Source organism: Lemur catta, chromosome 7 (genome assembly GCF_020740605.2).
Source record: "Lemur catta isolate mLemCat1 chromosome 7, mLemCat1.pri, whole genome shotgun sequence".
Classification (NCBI taxonomy): Eukaryota; Metazoa; Chordata; class Mammalia; order Primates; family Lemuridae; genus Lemur; species Lemur catta.
This window is the reverse complement of record NC_059134.1, coordinates 104,131,963-104,150,495: the sequence shown is the minus strand read 5'-3', so window position 1 is coordinate 104,150,495 and position 18,533 is coordinate 104,131,963. Positions and strand designations below refer to the sequence as shown.

The 18,533-nt window shown below is 39.8% G+C and overlaps 1 protein-coding gene across 8 annotated transcripts in view; it reads left to right on the top strand.

Moving 5' to 3' along the window:
* PPP6R3 (protein phosphatase 6 regulatory subunit 3) overlaps positions 1-18,533 on the top strand; it is a 143,612-nt gene that overhangs the window by 109,778 nt on the left and 15,301 nt on the right. For 4 of the 8 annotated variants that reach the window (XM_045558258.1, XM_045558260.1, XM_045558259.1 and 1 more), the window contains 5 exons: positions 2,133-2,219; positions 7,358-7,455; positions 9,194-9,248; positions 10,105-10,235; positions 15,934-16,055. In XM_045558258.1, the coding sequence (XP_045414214.1) occupies positions 2,133-2,219; positions 7,358-7,455; positions 9,194-9,248; positions 10,105-10,235; positions 15,934-16,055 (493 nt within the window). The remainder of the gene's footprint in view (positions 1-2,132; positions 2,220-7,357; positions 7,456-9,193; positions 9,249-10,104; positions 10,236-15,933; positions 16,056-18,533) is intronic. The other 4 variants (XM_045558262.1, XM_045558261.1, XM_045558265.1 and 1 more) reach the window with 4 other exon arrangements.

The window sequence follows — 18,533 nt, the reverse complement described above, 5'->3', positions numbered from 1 at the left end:
GTAGAATATGTAAAGGGGTCACAATGTCTGGCACATAGTAGTTGCTCAACAAAAGGTAACTTCCTTCTCATCTTTAATGAGTGGTAAAATCTTAATTATGTAGGAAAAGTAAAATTATGAATGAGGATGTGCAGTGTCCTATTTGAACTTTAAGACAGCAAGACCTGGCTAAGAGTAACCAAGTCTTTTTTGTTCTCTCTTGTTCAGCTCATGTAGCTTGCTCTTTGAATTGTCTTCTCTTTCTGGGCCCTACCATGGGTTTCCACCCCTAAAGCACACACTGGCTTAGCATGATATCTGTAGTAGTTTGCCATTCAGGTGGCCTGAAGCTTTTCTAAATCCACCACAGTACAAGCACTTGACCTGCTTGTGAATGTAGTCGTCCCACACAGTGCCAGGTGCCGGCTGCTGTGACCAAGCAGTATTCCACACCGCCCTCTGCATTCTGGCTGGCTTTTCTGGAACATCTGCATCCCCACAGCTTTCCCTAGTAACTCACTAAAGCTACTTTGACTCAAGGCAGGTACCTTTCACTGATCACAAATTCTACCTTTGATTTCATCAGGCCAGATTCACAAGTAGAATTGGAGTGTTATACCTTAGGGAGGATGGAGAGGGAAGTATTGAAAATACCGGGTTATTTTCACTTGGGCTTAGTTTTTTTTTAAACCGAAGATGATCAGACAAAGGGTAAAGATTAATCTTATCCAGGCAGTGGTTTATTCAGAATTTTACAAGCCATGCACTGTACAGACCTACTTGGATTTTATTTTGGGCTTCTTAAACCAATGTTGGAACAACTTCACAAAACAGGACAGTTTCTGTAACTCCAGGCCATTAGGCATAGCCTCAATAGTTGGCAGGTGGCAGCAGCTCATGTCTTCCCCTAAGACCAGTGTTCCTGCCCAAAACACTTCTATGAAAAGTACAGGATAAGTAACTCAGAGACTACAGTATAAGTTACCCTTAAAAAAACAGTACTTGTTTCTAGAATTTTATTAACTGTTCATATTTATCACTTGCTATATAACAGTTACTATTGGCCGGGTGCGATGGCTCACGCCTGTAATCCTAGCACTCTGAGAGGCCAAGGTGGGCGGATTGTTTGAGCTCAGGAGTTCAAGACCAGCCTGAGCAAGAGCGAGACCCTGTCTCTACTAAAAAAATAGAAAGAAATTACATGGACAACTAAAGATACATATAGAAAAAATTAGCTGGGCATGGTGGCGCATGCCTGTAGTCCCAGCTACTCAGGAGGCTGAGGCAGGAGGATCGCTTGAGCCCAGGAGTTTGAGGTTGCTGTGAGCTAGGATGACGCTACGGCACTCTAGCCTGGGCAAGAGAGTGAGACTCTGTCTCAAAAAAAAAAAAACAATTACTATTATTACACTGTACTTACTTGTATATCTTGATTTCTAATTGTTAATTCACTTCTCCCTAATATTGTGTGACATTGATGAATTAATAAAAATCACTTAACCATTAATTGGTGAGCACTTCATGTTTGTGTTTTTGCTTCATTCCTGAGAGTTGGCTGTAAGTTCTAGGGGCAGGGGTGTACATTTTCAGGGGTAGAAGATTTGGGGCCTTTTTATGAGCCAGGGAACTATTGACTCAAGTTGTATTTAGTGCTTGTGGACAATGCTTTTCTTAATGTGGGCAGGAAATTCAAGAATTTAAAATGAAATGGTTATATTTAAACCTGACCTTTCCAGTGGCTCATTAGTAATCCCTGGGGATTGCAGTTTCCCCCTACAGGCCTGGCACGTACAAACTATTTTTATGTGTCATCTGCACCATTATTCTCCCTTTCTTTTGGTACACATTTAACTGGAGATAATTATAAAAATCACTTAAATGGAGTAACACATCCCTCTTTTTTAAAATCTGTTTTCTGGTGGTGTTAGTACTGAGGGGTTAAATAACCAGAAGTGGACATCACAGGACAGGTAGCCAGACCCAGGTGAAGTATGCCCTTGAAGTATGGGATGGGTTTGACAATTGTGACTTACTTTTGTTTTTTATGTTACAAATTGAGAGAAAAACTAAATGTGATTTTTCCATAACGATGCTGATACAAATGTCCAAAACTTTTCTATGTTAAATAGTTTTTTACATTTTTATGCATATAGGTTACAACCTGCCATATTCATTCATCCAGTGATGATGAAATTGACTTTAAAGAAACGGGTTTCTCACAGGATTCTTCTTTGCAGCAAGTGAGTCATGCCTAAAGCTTTGCTTTTTGTTTTTATTTTAAATGCTTAGTTTAGTTGCCATTTATGAATCAGCTTCAAAATCAGATTATGTATTAGAATGTGATTTGGGGTTGCTTATTGGTTAGGCAAAAGCATTTAAAATAGGAAGTTTTGGGTACATGAGAGGTAGGTTTATATTGATTATGTTTCCAGGGAATGTTCCATACCTGATAACAGTGATGAGTTCAGTAAATTTTCAGGTGATTTGAATGAACTGAATAGTCAAGAAGTCGTCTCACACATGCTCATTATCCAGACCTTTACAGTCGCTGTGTTGTTGCTTAAAGATTTGTGTAGTAGAGATCTGTGGGTAAGAATACTAGAAATGAGACTTTTAAAAATGTAAGTAAAAGTAAACTTTTACCAATGTCCCTGAACCAAATGGCTTGTTAAAACCATCCTTCCCGTTAATGGTATGTTTCTAAAATCTTCAAGTTCTATTTTAGTTACATCTAAGTTAGGTTTTAATATAAGTAATTCATTGCCACATCTACCCCCCGGCCCCCAAATTCGTCTCCATTTATCAGCGGCTTATTGTCTTTGGGGAAAAACAGGAAAATGTACTGAAAAAATGTACTGATTTATCATCTATTGGTAGTTCTTGGAGAAGTGACAAATAATTTTACTTCTCTACTGGGTATCAAGTTTGGGAGCTAAAAATAGAAACCCTTTTGCAGGTGATCAGCTATTCATATGCAGAAGTTGTCCTTAGCCAGGACCAGAAGGTCTTGGCATGTAAGTTGCTTTGGTGTGGCAATAGAATTAATGGGGACACTTTTCCATGTGGCACTGACTGTTGCTTGGCTTCTTTTTCTTAGTCTCTAAGCCTCATCTTTTACTGGGGCCAGGATGAGGCTTCTGATGCTTATGCTGGCCCTATCTTTCAGCTTACAAGCTCCACGCCATACTTGGTTTTGATACTAAGGCTATTTAGAATTCATCTTTTCTAGATAGGTCTGAAATAGCATTTCAGCACTTAGTTGGCTTCTCTGTTGATTCTTGACATTTCTGCCCTTTGGAGAAATTAGTGTCCTGAGGTTAGGGAGCCACCCAGCGCACATGGGTGCTGTTGAGCGGCAGTGCCTTCTCCAGGAGCACAGCAGCCACTCACTACTTCCATTCTTGCCTTGCTGTTAGGCAGCACTGGCCACCCAGGTGGTCCACCATGGCTCATTGTGAGCCCTCATGCCTGCAAGCAACACTTTCCCCTGAGCACTTTGATATTGCTCAGGGAAGCACGTAGGCAATGGCCTCTCTCTCCACTGAAGCGTCTGTAGAGTGTTGAAATAGTCTGGGACTCAACCGGACATGAACCCAATTGCTATACATTGGTCCACCCCTAGAATGAAGCTTGATGATATAAAATGTAAATTATCAAGGTGATTTTGTACCTGTTGAAATACAGCTTTCAGCTGGCACAGTGACTCTTACCTGTAATCTCAGCACTTTGAGAGGCCAAGGCAGGGGGGATTACTTGAGCCTAGGAATTTGAGGTTGCAGTGAGCTGTGATCACACCACTGCACTCCAGCCTGGGTGACAGAGCAAGGCAAGAAAAGAAAGGAAAGAAATACAGCTTTCAGAAAAAGAATGCCCTAAACTTAGGACTTCGAGCTACTGATTTAATCTAGAATTAGTTTTTTTGCATCTGGAAAGTGGAGCCCCTTATTTCTCACCCTATCTGGTTCCAGGGTCATATCTGTTCTGGGGAGAGTTTTCTTACATTATTTTGTGTGTTTGAGTGACTGCCGATATATATATGAAGTGATCCCAGTCACAAAACTGACTTACTAACCCAGCCTTCACCAAGCTCCTAATTTTGTGAATTTTATCCACTTCACGTAAGCTTTTAAAAGTGGGAGAAATAATTATTTTTTTCTGATTCATAAGCTTCCAGTAAACTTTGCTTTGCATGTTTAAGCTATAAACCAACCATGGATTATTTTGAAAATAAGAAATATGTTCCAAAGCAACTTTTTTAAAATTTTGAGAATGTAAGTCTAGGTTGATTTAAGAGTTTCATCATAGTAATCAGACTATTAGTTTATCAACTTCAAGTTCTCATTCACATTTGAAGTTGGGCCTCATATGAATAAAGTATGGAGAGAAGTTAGGGCAGGTTATTTAACAAGGTGACCAAACCTTGTCACTGGTGGGGCCTGTACTTGGGGTGGGGAATTCCTCACAACTTCCCATTTTGTTCTGCCTCCAGCCTTTTCTGGCTTCCTAAAGTCTAGTGTTTGACTCCCTGTCCCTCTAATTCTGCCTAGCAGAGGTGTGGAGGGTGAGGCGCTCTTCCCCTGTGTAGTGTCTGGGAATTCAGGGTGACTGTCGCAGATGGGCTCTGAAGTACTGATCTGATCACCTCCCATCACCCCACATAACATGCAGGCTCACTGATAGGCAGTCAGGCCGAATTTAGTTAACTAGTAGTTCCTGTTGCCTGGGTGGCGTTCATGTTAAGAGATTTGCTTATTAAAGTGGCTGTCCCACTTCTCAGTGACTTGAACAGTCTCTGACTTGGGCCAGGGTGACAGTACTGGGAAGTGTGCTTTTTTAAATAATCACATAGCCATGTGCTGTTTTCCAGATTGGATTTCTCAGAGTTCAAAGCACTTTTTATATACAGTTAAATAGAATATAGTAATAGTCTTCATGTATGTGGGTTTGTAAGCTTTGATAGCTTTATTTGTAAAAATTAGGTTTGAAACATGAAGTTCTTTGCTAGTTTGTGTCTTTCTAGAAGCTGTAATAGACTTAGAACTAATGAGGACTACAGTTGATAATTTTTCTTTGCATCATTACATGGAAATTACTAGTGTCTGTCAGTTTCTGTATATCTGTCTTTAGATGAGTGGGTAAAGAGAATGAATACAAATATTTGTGTGTACATATGTATGTGTATGTATATATGTCTGCATATGTATATCTATATGTACATATATGTATATATACATTTATAATTTTTTTCATATTTGCATTGTTTTTGAAGCATTTAAAATATAAAAACACTTTTGGGACTATTTCTTCCCAAAAGAATCATAATGTGTTCTCTAGAGGTATGAAAATTTTGAGGGAACCAGGCATGGTGGTGCATCCCTGTAGTCACAGCTCTCAGGAGGCTGAGACAGGAGGATTGCTTGAGCCCAGCAGTTCAAGTCCAGCCTGAGCAACGTAGTGAGACTCTGTTTCTAAAAAACTAAAAATAAAAATTTGAAGGAAAAAAAGAATTAAAACAATTGGGAAGGACCTTCTTCCTTGCATGACCAAATTTCTAATCTGTAGGTGAACTCGGAGCCTGGCTTATGCTGCTTGCTCAGCAGAATAACTTCATGGTTCTTCACCACATCGTTGAGGTTCCAGGCATCCATTTTGCCTCATAAAAGAGAAAGCTACAGTTCAGAGGAGTTGGTTTCTTTCATTTTGATTTAATGACTCTGAATGCTGCCTGTTGTATTTTCTACTCATATATCCAAAATTCAGCCCCGCATTCCAGGACTTGTCCCCCTACTCTTTTGCTTTCAACCAGATTTCCACGACTCAGCCTTGGTTGCACTCCATGGCTTAGCAAATGTGGTCCCGTGAAGCTTCTTGTGCAGTGATATCATGACTGAGTGACCATTCCATAGCCAGCCGCACACTGGCCGCTTGCCCCATGTGCTCATAATACCGTCTCTGTGGGCAAGAAAGGGGACAGCATGGAAGTGGGAGTGAGCATAAGGGCATGGGTATGCCATTGTCTTGCATGAGAGAAAAGGGAAGTTTTGGGTTCTCTGTTTCTAGACAAACTAGTTACAGCTTTTTTCAGACCTAAGCAATAGATACCTTCCAAAGCCAAATATAAGGTTTGTTTTTTAGTGATCTGCAATTTGGATTATCCATGCCATAATTCCCTGCTACCAGAATGATTAATCAGGAATTAATGGTAGAGGCATTTCTGCATTGTACGTCTGCAGGGTGGAATCTGCACTCTGCTCAGATGTGGAACCAAGGAGAAGTCGGTTTAACTCAGTCATAGCTGTCCCCTTCCCAGCAAGTGGCCGCTGGAGCGGTGCCTTCATTAGAGCTCTGGCCACTGCCCCACCCATCATGGGCTCGCCCAGGGAAGCAGCCATATCTTCTGTGCACAGCTCTGCCACAAGGCAGCACTTACTTGTTATTTGGTCTGTGTATTTAATGTTTAGGTTAAAATGAGGAGGTGGCACTTGCTCATTCTTAAATATTCTTTACTGTGTCTGGTTTATATATGAGAACACACTTGCTGATTTCACTTGCTTCCTTGGGCCTGCTTATTTTAAATTAAGAGTATTAATATTTTCCTGGAGTCCATTATAACATTCTCCCATTTTTCAACTAAGAAAACCAAGGTGAGCCTGGTACTCTCTAGATACAGTGTAAGAAAATAAAACTGGTTCCACCATGGGTCTTCTAGTGTTACATACTTTTCACAGTGATTTCAGATAAGTGTTTAAACTTTCTGCCCTCTTCTTGAGGTAGGTAGGATAGAAGTGACTTCTGTATTATACTCTTCTCAGCCTCTAAGACTTAAATCCCTTTTTGAGAAAATGAAATGTCCCTGAACGTTTTGTTTGTAGGATCATAATTGTGTTCATCAGTCATTTTTCCTTTGGTGCTATTTTGCTGTAGTGGATTGGGGCGGGGGTGGGTGGGGGGGAGGTGGCAAGGAGGGTGGGTGGGTGGTTACCACTTGTTGGATCTAAGGATAAAGTTGGTTGTGTACAGAGGTGACTGACATACCTCATAATTTCAGACTGTTACATGTCACTTGATCACTTCTTCGAACTAGGCTTAACCCAGACCTCTCCCTAAAGATGTTACTTCACAATAGAAGACAGAGTGGTCACTTAATGTTTCTTACAGTGACATGTGCATTATAATGATTTGTGGACCAAATTTTAAACGTTTCTTTTTTTGGCAAATTGTGTCTGAAATTATTTGATTTTTTTTTTAGAAAAACACACCAACTTTTAAAGCCCTATGGCTATATAAATAAGATGATTTCTGGAATACAAATGGGCAAATAGTATGTAGAATGTCATTAGAATCATTATATCACTGTCACTGGTCCTGGGGTTGCCAGGCCTTTTCTGATTATCAGATGCAACAAATGACGTCCAATTTTATTGACCAGTTTGGCTTCAACGATGAGAAATTTGCAGATCAAGATGACATTGGCAAGTGAGTATGTTTCCCTCTGTCTGTAGCTGTCTCGTGCACTCCTGCTCTTTCTGAGACATTTTTGTGATTTTGCTGGATTCTTGCTCATTAGCATTCATGATTTGGGAGACACCTGCCCTCCATGGTTGTCCTTTAGTTCCAACATTTCCATCCCAGAGACTGGATAATTAGGACATAAAACATCACTGCCAGGAAAGAAGCATTCACCATTAGGCTTGACCTCTTTCACAGAGGTCTGTTTCCATTAGATTGCACTTGTAGGAATTCAAGTTATTGTTCTGAATTCTAGATCTTAATGTTAAATACTGTTATCTAAAGTAATTAACCCCTATGTTAACTGGCTTGAGGCACATTCATTAAGAGAAAGTGCATGGGGTATTACATTATAGCAGATGACCAGGTTGGCAGGAGTAGCTCTATCCTGTATGTACTCTCTTCTCTAGGTGACTCATAGGGTAGATTTGAATTTTTTCCAAGGGCCAGACAGTTGAACTACTCGTGCTGCATTCAGGGTGAGAAGCATAGACATGAGAATTAGTGATACTGTGTAGGATTAATGAACAGAAAATGTATAGGTGATTCACAGACATGAAAACAAATGGTCTAGCATCTGGCTTTGGGAAAGAAGAGATATTTATAAACAAAATATTTTTGAGATGAGTATTATAGCTCATTGAGAACAGAGTTTAAGAAAAAAATTAAGGTAGCTGGTATTTGAATGTTAGATGACTATTCACAGGAGACTTCCTGATTGTGCCATGGACACCCAGTATCTGCTGTGATGCCCTGGAAGCATTAAATTCTCAATAATTTGTTGAACTGCAGCCAGTGGAGGCTGTTGTTTGTCACAAATTGCAGTTTACAGTATGTGAGAAGCTAAAATATTTTTACAGCATGCCCCTAATTGTGCCATAAACATGCCATATTGGCACCATGCACTGTAAATAGCAGTAGTTGAAGGCTGTCAGTTTTCTTAAGAATTGGCTCATTTAAATCCAGAAAGAACATGAACACAAGGAGTTCATGTCTATATCCCAGGAGCAATCTACTTGGGAGTGGATCCACTACCTCACACCAGCCCCTGTAGGTCCCCACTTGGCAACTCAGCATTTATCTGTCTGGACTCTTACTTAATGTTACTAGTTAGGAATCCATAATCTCTTTAAATTTAGTGTTGGGAGCTTGGAATAATGATTGAGTAGAACAAATCTTTTAAGAATTATAAGATAGCCCCACCTACTCGAAATTATGTTTAGTAGGCTATTCTTTTATTTCCTACTTTTTTTTCTAGATTGTGCCTTGTTATAGCATAAGCTTTCAGGGATGTCTATGTATTTTGTGTATGAATTTGGCTATCCCTGGAGAAAGCTCAGCGTCGGGCAGCTTTTATGTATTTTTTCATGTTTTGACTTGGTTCTTCGCAAATAACCTTTTTCTTGGTTATATTAGTATGGCCTTTGGAACCATGCATGTTAAAAATATTTTATAGTAAGGAAGCTTTGAGGGTCTCTCAAAGGCTTATGTCTCAAAAGGCTTCTATTCCAATCCTCCCATCCTCTATAAATTTCCTTAATACCATGAAGGTGGCATCATTTAACACAAAATGGATGTTTTTGTTTGCTTTTTACTTATGGAAATTTTTAATGACTGTAAATACTAAATTTGGAAAATTTCATGCATGCTGTTTCCGTGAGCTGATAGATAATTAATGATTCCTACACTTATATTTTGTTCACAGTGTTTCTTTTGATCGGGTGTCAGACATCAACTTTACTCTCAATACAAACGAAAGTGTAAGTATAAATGTTGCCTGTCATGAGCAGCGTGGCACATGAGAGGTGCAAAAGTGGAAATTGGGTTCTGTTGGAGCCCATGTGTGGATGCCATGTGCACTGGAACCCCTGTGCTCTATGAGCCCTAATCCTAGATTGGTGTGACACCCTTCACGCACTCCCATTACCTGCCTTGTACCTGTGGGCATGTGATTTTGCAGCACTGGTTTAAGATGTGACATAGCTAATAAAACCAGGATCACTTGTGATTGCGGTATAGACATTTGGCCTGAGAGAGAAGGCTGCAGTTTGATGCCAGCCTGCTTCCTTTTACTCCTTTGTGTCCCAGAAGGGAAACACAGGCTGGGTCAGGGCAAGCCTCTCACTCACAGACATTTCTCCAGAAACGCTAAGACAGTTGCACCATTTGAATGAGCACAGTTTTGGTTTTGTGTTAAATAGCATGAGAGACCGCTGGTTTATTTGCTCACGTGATAAGGTAGAAACTACTGATGTGAGCCATTGAAGCACATCACTACGTAGCTGGTCTGTAATCCTCGTTAGGACGGATCTGGTACTGCGTATCCGGAGCAATGGAGGGAGGCTCTTGGGATTAGAATGGTACTTTGACTAGATAAAAGTGAGTCGATGAGAGGGATGTGGTCTAGGCTGCTTATTTCTAGTTTTGAACCCACTCTTTTTAGGGGAACTTCTTGTTACCTACACAGAAGCTAACATTAGATGTTTACCTTTTAGTTTGGTGTGTGTGATAAGCACTGGTTTTAAAAGTAAATGGAAAAATGCAATTTATAATACTTCTGAGGAAAAAAGTAACTTGATTTTAAATTTGTTCTTTTTCTCTCTTGTGTTTATATAGGGAAATATTGCCTTGTTTGAAGCATGTTGTAAGGAAAGAATACAGCAGTTTGATGATGGTGGTTCTGATGAGGAAGATATCTGGGAGGAAAAGCACATTGCATTTACACCGGAATCCCAAAGACGATCCAGGTGAAAGATAGTTTGTTACAGTTGTAATTATAGCCAAGCCATGAAACAAATTATTATCATGAGATGTCATTGTGTCATCACCTAGCACACATATTTAACCCAGAGACCAGTGCTTTTTTCATGATCAGAAATGCCCTTGTTAAGTGACATGAGTTGGTCAAAGTCATTTGCCTGAAAATTGATCTGCTTGAAAATGCTGTGTGTTTAGACATAGTTCACAAAATGTTGTGACTCAGCATCTTCTGAATAGGAAAGATGCTGACAAAGGTAGTCACATAGTGCCTTTGACTAAATAAATGTTCCCTCACCAGTAGTGACAGCAGCCTCCTTAAGTATTTTTTTTTTTGAGACAGAGTGTCACTTTGTTGCCCGGGCTAGAGTGAGTGCCGTGGCATCAGCCTAGCTCACAGCAACCTCAGACTCCTGGGCTTAAGCGATCCTACTGCCTCAGCCTCCCTAGTAGCTGGGACTACAGGCATGAGCCACCATGCCCGGCTAATTTTTTTGTACATATATTTTAGTTGGCCAGATAATTTCTTTCTATTTTTAGTAGAGACGGGGGTCTCACTCTTGCTCAGGCTGGTCTCGAACTCCTGACCTCGAGCGATCCACCCGCCTCGGCCTCCCAGAGCTAGGATTACAGGCGTGAGCCACCGCGCCCGGCCTCTCCTTAAGTATTGTTTCTTACAAAAGTTTCTCAAAGGAGAGGGAAAGGGAAAAATTGTTTCTAAAAGTTAACTTATCTTGGGAAGGCAGGATCATGCCAGTTGATACATCTGGGTCAATCCAATCTTTTTTTTCTTTTTTTTTTTTTTAAACGGGAGCCTAAATAAATTATGCTTTGTACACAGTTCTAGTTATGTGAGTATTCATTATCAGAATCTTTATAATTAGGAGAAAAGGATATTTGAATAGCGGCTGAACTTTCATTTTTCCTTCCTTTGGTTTTAATAAGTAATATTTTCACATGGCATAAACTTCATAGGAAACAAAAGAGTATACAGTGAAAAGGAAAACTCTCTGCTGCCCCATCTCCCAGCCACCCAGTTCTTGCTGGACCGTCCGTCCCCATCACCCATTCCCTGCAGGTGCCGGCAGTTATGTTGTTCCTCTTAGGAGTACTCATAGCTGCAGGTTGCAGAAGACTCAACAGTGGCTTAAGCAAGTAAAGGTGTACTTGTTTCACAATCTAGAGCTGATAAGGGAGTTTAATAGGATCATTATACCTAGCTTCTTTCCATTATTCTCACTCTGTCATCTTCTGCATGTTGATTTGTCTCCTTATGACCACAAGACAACTGTTGCAAATCCAAGGCCAGATAGCAAGAGACAAATAGCTCCATGTTGGGGGGTTTTTTTTGGTTTTGGGGTTTGTTTTGTTTTGTTTTTTTAAATTAAAAAGTCCCACTCAACCTTGTTTGTCATCATTTACTGTGAGATTTTGGTCCTCATGTTGAGTATATGGCACCTGATACCCACAGGGAATACAGAATGAGGAGAGAAGGTAGTTTTTTGTTATTTACCAACTCTACAGAAGTATAATTGACATATAATAAACTGCTCTTATTTAAATCATACACTGTGGTAAGTTTCAGCATGTATGTACTTTCATGAAACCATCATCCAATTAAGATCATGAACTTAGTTCCATCACCCTGAAAAGTTTTCTCAGGCTTTTTTGTTATATCCTCCCCCTGCTGACCCCTCTCCCCCACTAGCTGCTTTCTATTCCTTTAGATTAGTTTGCATTTTGTAGAGTTTTATATAAATGAAATCAATACATTATATACTCTTTTTCTAGCTTCTTTCACTCAACATAGTGTTGCCTAGTATATCAATAGTTCATTCCCTTTTTTGGCTGAGTATGATTCCATTAAATGGACATACTATAATTTGCTTATTTTCCTGTTGATGGATATTTTGGAGCTATAACATCACTTGAAGATGGACTATGATAAGTTAAAGGTGTATACTACAAACCCTAAAGCAGTCACTAAAATAACAAGGCAAAGGGTTATTGTTAATAAATCAACAAAGGAAATAAAATCAGGTCATAAAAAAGAAACCCAAAAGACAGAAAAAGAACAAAGGGCAGCTGGGACGAATAAAACTAATGCAAAGACGATAGAATTAATCCTAAATTACTGTATTGGATAAATGATCCAGATACCCTAATTAAAAGGCTGAGATTGTCAGATTGGATAAAAAACAAGGCTAACTGTATGCTATAAGAAATAATTTAAATATAAAGACACAGGTTAAGAGGAGAAAGTTGTATGTCAGTACTCATAAAAAGAAAAGCTAGAAGGTCTATATTAATCTCAAAGTAGATTTCAAAGGAGAGGAAAAAAGAAAATCCTATATTGCTGAAGGGGTCAATTCGTTAAGAGGACGTAACAATTCTAAATATCTACATACCTAGTTATAGAACTTTAGCATACACAGAGCCAAAACTGATAGAGCTGTGCAGAGAAATAGGCAAATCTACTATTATAGGCAGATATTTCAACACCCCTCTCTCAGTAATTGATGAATAGGTAGAAATTAGTAAGGATGTAGAACACTTGAACAATACTGTCAACTTGTCCGACTTGCACATTTATAAAGCACTCTCTCCAACAATAGCAAAAACGTATTCTTTTCAAATGTATGAAATATTTACCAAGATAGACCATATTTAGGCCATAAAGCAAGTCTTAATGTATTAATTCCAAAAGGGTACAAGTCATTTTCTGACCAAAATGCAATAGAGTTAGAAATCAATAACAGAAAGATCTTTGGGAAGCCCCCAAATATTTAGAAGCTAAATAACACATGGTCAAAGGGGAAATTCCACAGTATTTTGAATTATAAGAAAAAGAAAATGCAGTGTATCAGAATTTGGGGGATGCAGCTAAAACAGTACTTAAAGAATTATTTTTAGCACTAACCAGCTATTATTAGAAAAGAAGAAACAAATCAATGATCTCAGCTTCTACATTAAGAAACTAGAAAAGGGGAGCAAATTAAATTCAAATAAGCTGAAATAAAGGATAATTAAGATTAGAATGGACATATATGAAATGCAAAACAAAAATAATAACAATAGAGAAAATGAGTCAAACTACAAGTTGTTCTTTGAGAAGACTGATAAAATTGATAAACCTCTAGTCAGAGTGATGAGAAAAAAAGATGTAAATTACCGTGTCAGTCGTGAGAGAAGTGACATCACTAGATTCTGCAGATAACTAGAAAGATTAAACAGATAAGGGAATACTGTGAAGAACTCTATGCCAATAAATCTGACAACTTAGGTGGTCTTTGAAAGACATGAACTACCAAAACTCAAACAAAAAGACCCAAATAGTCTTGTATCTATTAAAGAAGTTGAATTTTTTAGTTTAAAACTTTCATCAAAAAGTAAAAACTCTTGGCCTGGATGGCTTCACTGATGCATTTTACCAGACATTTCAGGAAGAAATTATACCAGTTCTATACAAAACGCTTCCAGAAAATTGAAAAGGAAGGGATATTACTCATCTAATTCTGTGAGGCCTCACCAGTGTAGCTTGATCCCAAAATCTGACCCCAAAAAAAATAAAACCAGCTAATTGTGTTCATGAGCATAAATGCAGAAACTCCTTTAAAAGTTTAAGCAAATCAAATACAATGGTAATATGTCATGACCAAGTGAGATTTATTCCAGGAATACAGAATTGCTTGAACATTTGAAAATCAGTCATTGAGCATGTAACCCAATCCAGCATCCATTCCCAATAAAAACTCAGTAAACTAGAAATAAAACAGAATTTCATCAGCCGCATTAAAGCACGTATAAAAAACTTAAAGGTTAGCATCAGACTTGGTGCTAAAAGACTGAAAGCTTCCCCCTAAAATCAGGAACAAGACCTAAACGAGATGTCAGCTCACATCACTTGTTTTCAGTATTGCACTGGAGGGTCCAGCCAGGGCAATAAGTCAAGAAAAAGAAATAGCAGACATCTAGATTGTAAGAGAAAAGTAAAACAATCTCTGTTTACAGACAACATGACCATTGATATAGAAAATTTGCTGGAATCTACAACAATACTACTAGTACAATTAAAATGATGTCAGCAAGTTTGCATGAAACAAGAGCAGTATAATTGTATTTCTACATATGGCAACAAACGGTTGAAATTGAAATTACTAAACAGTAGTATTCATAGTAACATCAAAAATATTAAGTATATAGGGATAAATCTGACAAAAGACATATAAGACCTGTATGCTAAAAACTACAAAACATAGCTGAGAGAAATTAAAGACAACTTGATAAATGTTTATCAGTAGGAAAACTTAATATTGTTAAGATGCCAGTTCTCCCCAGGTTGATGTACAGATTCAACACAATCTCAAGCAAAATCCTAAGAGGCTTTTTTGTAACTATTCATAAGCAGATTCTTAAATTGATATGGAAACACAAAGGACTTAGAATAGCCAAAACAACTTTCACAGAAAACAACAAAATTGAAAGACTGACACTACCTGATTTCAAAATACAGTGATAAAGACAGTGTGGTATTGGCACAAAGATAGGGCACAGATCAGTGGGACAGAATAGAGAGCCTATAAATAGGCTGACACACACGTGGGCAACAGACTTGACAGAGGTGCAAAAACAATTAAGTTGAGAAAGATAGTCTTTTTAACAAATGGTGCTGGGCCAGGTGCGGTGGCTCACACCTGTAATCCTAGCACTCTGGGAGGCTGAGATGGGAGGATCGCTTGAGTTGAGGAGTTTAAGACCAGCCTGAGCAAGAGTGAGACCCCATCTCTACTAAAAATAGAAAAATTAGCCAGGTGTCGTGGTGTGTGCCTGTAGTCCCAGCTACTTGGGAGGCTGAGGCAGTAGCATCGCTTGAGCCCAGGAGTTTGAGGTTGCTGTGAGCTAGGCTAACACCATGGCACTCTAGCCAGGGCAACAGAGTAAGACCCTGTCTCCCAAAAAAAAAAAAAAATTGTGCTGGAACAATTGGACATCCATATTCAAGAAAATGGATTGCATACCTCTTACTTCTGAATATTGACTCAAAATGTGTATTACAGCAAATTATAAAAATTTCTTTGATATATCACCAAAAGCACAATACCTAAAAGCAAAATTGTAGTAAGTTGAACTTCATCAAAACTGAAAACTTCTGTTCTTCAAAAGACACCATTAAAATGAAAGGACAAACCATGTACTGAGAGAAAATATTTACAAATCATATGTCTGATAAAAAAAAGACTTCTATGTAGAGTTAAGAAATCTCTACTCAGTTTACAAAAGATAGCCCAATTTTTAAAATGCACTAAACATGTGAAAAGACACTTGAGAAGATATACGATGCCAAATAAGCATATGAAAATATGCTCAACATCCTTGATCGATAGGAAAAGCAAAGTAACACCACAACGAGATACCACCACAGACCCGTTAGAGCCATTTTTTTTTAGATTGTCATCTCCACCTTTAAGCAAAGTACAAGCGTAGAGCAGTTGAGGCTGAGCATGAGGCAAGGCGCACTCGCACAAAGCGAGTCTTCCCGGATGTCAGTTAAGTGGCACTCAGGAGGATAGGGTCCAGTTAAAGCACAATATGATTTTTTATTGTTGGATGACCTTCCGAATTTTCTGAGTTTAGCCGGTAGCTGATAAACAGCATTAAATACTTTGGTCCCTTTTTTTTTGTTCTTAGCTCGGGCAGCACAGACAGTGAGGAAAGCACAGACTCTGAAGAAGAGGATGGAGCAAAGCAAGACTTGTTTGAGTCTAGCAGTACCAACGCGGAAGATAAGATGGAGGTGGACTTGAATGAACGTAAGTTACCTTATTCTTCCATATTAGTTGCTCCATGTTGGAATTAGATACTTTGAAAAATAGGTAAAAGAGTAGCCTGAAGCATCTGAGATGACTTCTGAAGGAATGGTTAAGTTTTAGAGGTTTAAGTTTCAAAGACTGGGCTTGGGAAAGGAGCGAGTTATGCCTTTGATGATAAGGCATCTCTTTATGATATGCAAATCCTGTGTGTGAGGCCGGCTAGAGGACATAGCACACTGGTAGGTTAGTCTTACAGCTGCAGAGACCATGTGCTGTAGCAGAAGAGTAAAGACCACAGATTGGGTAAAGGTGAGGAAATAATTGTGGTTTTTAGAATTATGAATGGAATAAACCAGAGGAAAAGCTTTAGCTTTAATGATTTTAAATGGTTTTAAAATATGTTCCTCATAGTTTATTTATGAAAATTATAGCCTAAAAACTTGTCTCCCTAAGTGCTTGTATGTGCCCTGCCACTTGCTAAGAAGACTTGAGCTAGTTGGCCTTTTAAAAATACTGTTAACTTACAAAAGTTCAGAAAAATGTTCATGTGAAAGAGCCATTTGAGTTGATGGGGGCTTTCCCCAAGTTTGACCAGTTCTTGTCCTCCAGGAAGGGCTTTATGTACCTGGTCCTAGAGGCTGAAACCCAGCTGGGGATGAAACTCATGGTAACCTCAGAGCTGGATGGGACTTGTGCAGCCATCCAGCAGCCACCACGTTACAGACGAGTCTGGGACCCAGCGAGGAAATGAGAGTTACCTTCTATCCACTGACTCCGTTTCCAGCTCAGCCTCTTCAGGAGGAGGAAGTAGTCTTTTCTCTCAATAATTCATTTCAGGTCGGGTGCGGTGACTCATGCCTGTAATCCTAGCACAGAGGGAGGCTGAGGCAGGCAGATTGCTTGAGCTCAGGAGTTTGAGACCAGCCTGAGCAAAAGCGAGATCCCGTCTCTACTAAAAATAGAAAGAAATTATATGGACAACTAAAAATATATATAGAAAAAATTAGCCAGGCATGGTGCCGCATGCCTGTAGTCCTAGCTACTCGGGAGGCTGAGGCAGGAGGATTGCTTGAGCCCAGGAGTTTGAGGTTGCTGTGAACTAGGCTGATGCCACGGCACTCTAGCCCGGGCAACAGAGTGAGACGTCTTAAAAAAAAAAATAATAATCCATTTCAAATCAGCATGCTTTTATCAAGGTCCTACTGTATGCCAAGTTTGGGCCTGTAACTGTGAACAAGCCACAGACTCCAGGGGCTTGGCGTCTGCTGGGAAAATAGATCAGTGCAGGGTGCGGGGGGGATCGGGATGAGACCTGGAAGACTGGAGGGGGGGAGCCCAGCTCCACCAGGCACCTGCATACCCAGAGGTGTGAGGCTTAAGGACAAGTAGGGATTAGTCAGTTTGAAAGAGAAAACAACCAATAGGAAGGCACAACGAGGCTGCTTAATGTGGCTCGAAGATGAGAAGGCCAGAGGCCAGATCCAGAATTGTCTTCTGAAAGTTCTGGGGAACCCCTGAGGATTTGGCTAAGAATAAGGAACTTTTTCACCTTCCCAATTGGAAACTCTGTACCCAATTGAACAGTTCCCCATTTCCCTCTCCCCAGCCCCTAGCAATCCCCCATTCTACTTTGTTTCTATGGATTTGACTACTCTAGGGACCTCATATAAATGGAATCATACAGTATTTGTCTTTATTAACTGGCTCATTTCACTTAACATACTGTCCCCATGGTTCTTCCTTGTGGCATGTACAGGATTTCCTTCTTTTTAAAGGCTCAATAATATTCTGGAACCTATGGTTCTTGGAGTGGGCTGGGTGTGGATACGTGACTTGGAGGGAAGCCATGAACTGAGCATGACTTACTGCACGCACTATTGTTGCCGCTCTGACTCGAGGACTGAGTGGAGGAAGCAGAGAAGGAGGGTGAGCACCCTAGGTGCATTCAGGTTTACCCTGCCTCCCAGGCTCAGCACTGCCGGGCACCAGCCCTCCTGCTTGTCTGTTCCTTGGGAAAGGCTTCTTTTGGGTCATCAGATCTCTGGAGTCACAAGGTGTTGAGTGTGGGGAGGATTCTCTCCCAGGGCTGCAGGGCTGCCCCAGAGAGCTTCTGCCACCCCACCAGTCTCTGTGGCTTCTTTTGGAGGTTCTGTGGACTATTCAGAACAGTTTCTAATGTCATACTGACTCTGGGAAGCTAAGCTGAGAAAGACTATCCCAGAGTGATAACAATAGAAGAGTCATTTTTGTGTTGGCCTAATTTAGTTATAAATGGAACTGATTGAGATGAAATGATTCCAGAGCTTTGCACGTGTTGGGCTGGCAAAAACATCTATCAGGTTGACTTTTCTGAGATTTCGGGTGAGATTTTTAAGCATTCAAGCATTACCTCTTCTTGGTATCAGTGGAGCCCTGCCATACTCACACAGATGGACAGGCAAAACTAATTAAGTGCCTGTTGTGTGCAGGCCCTCATTT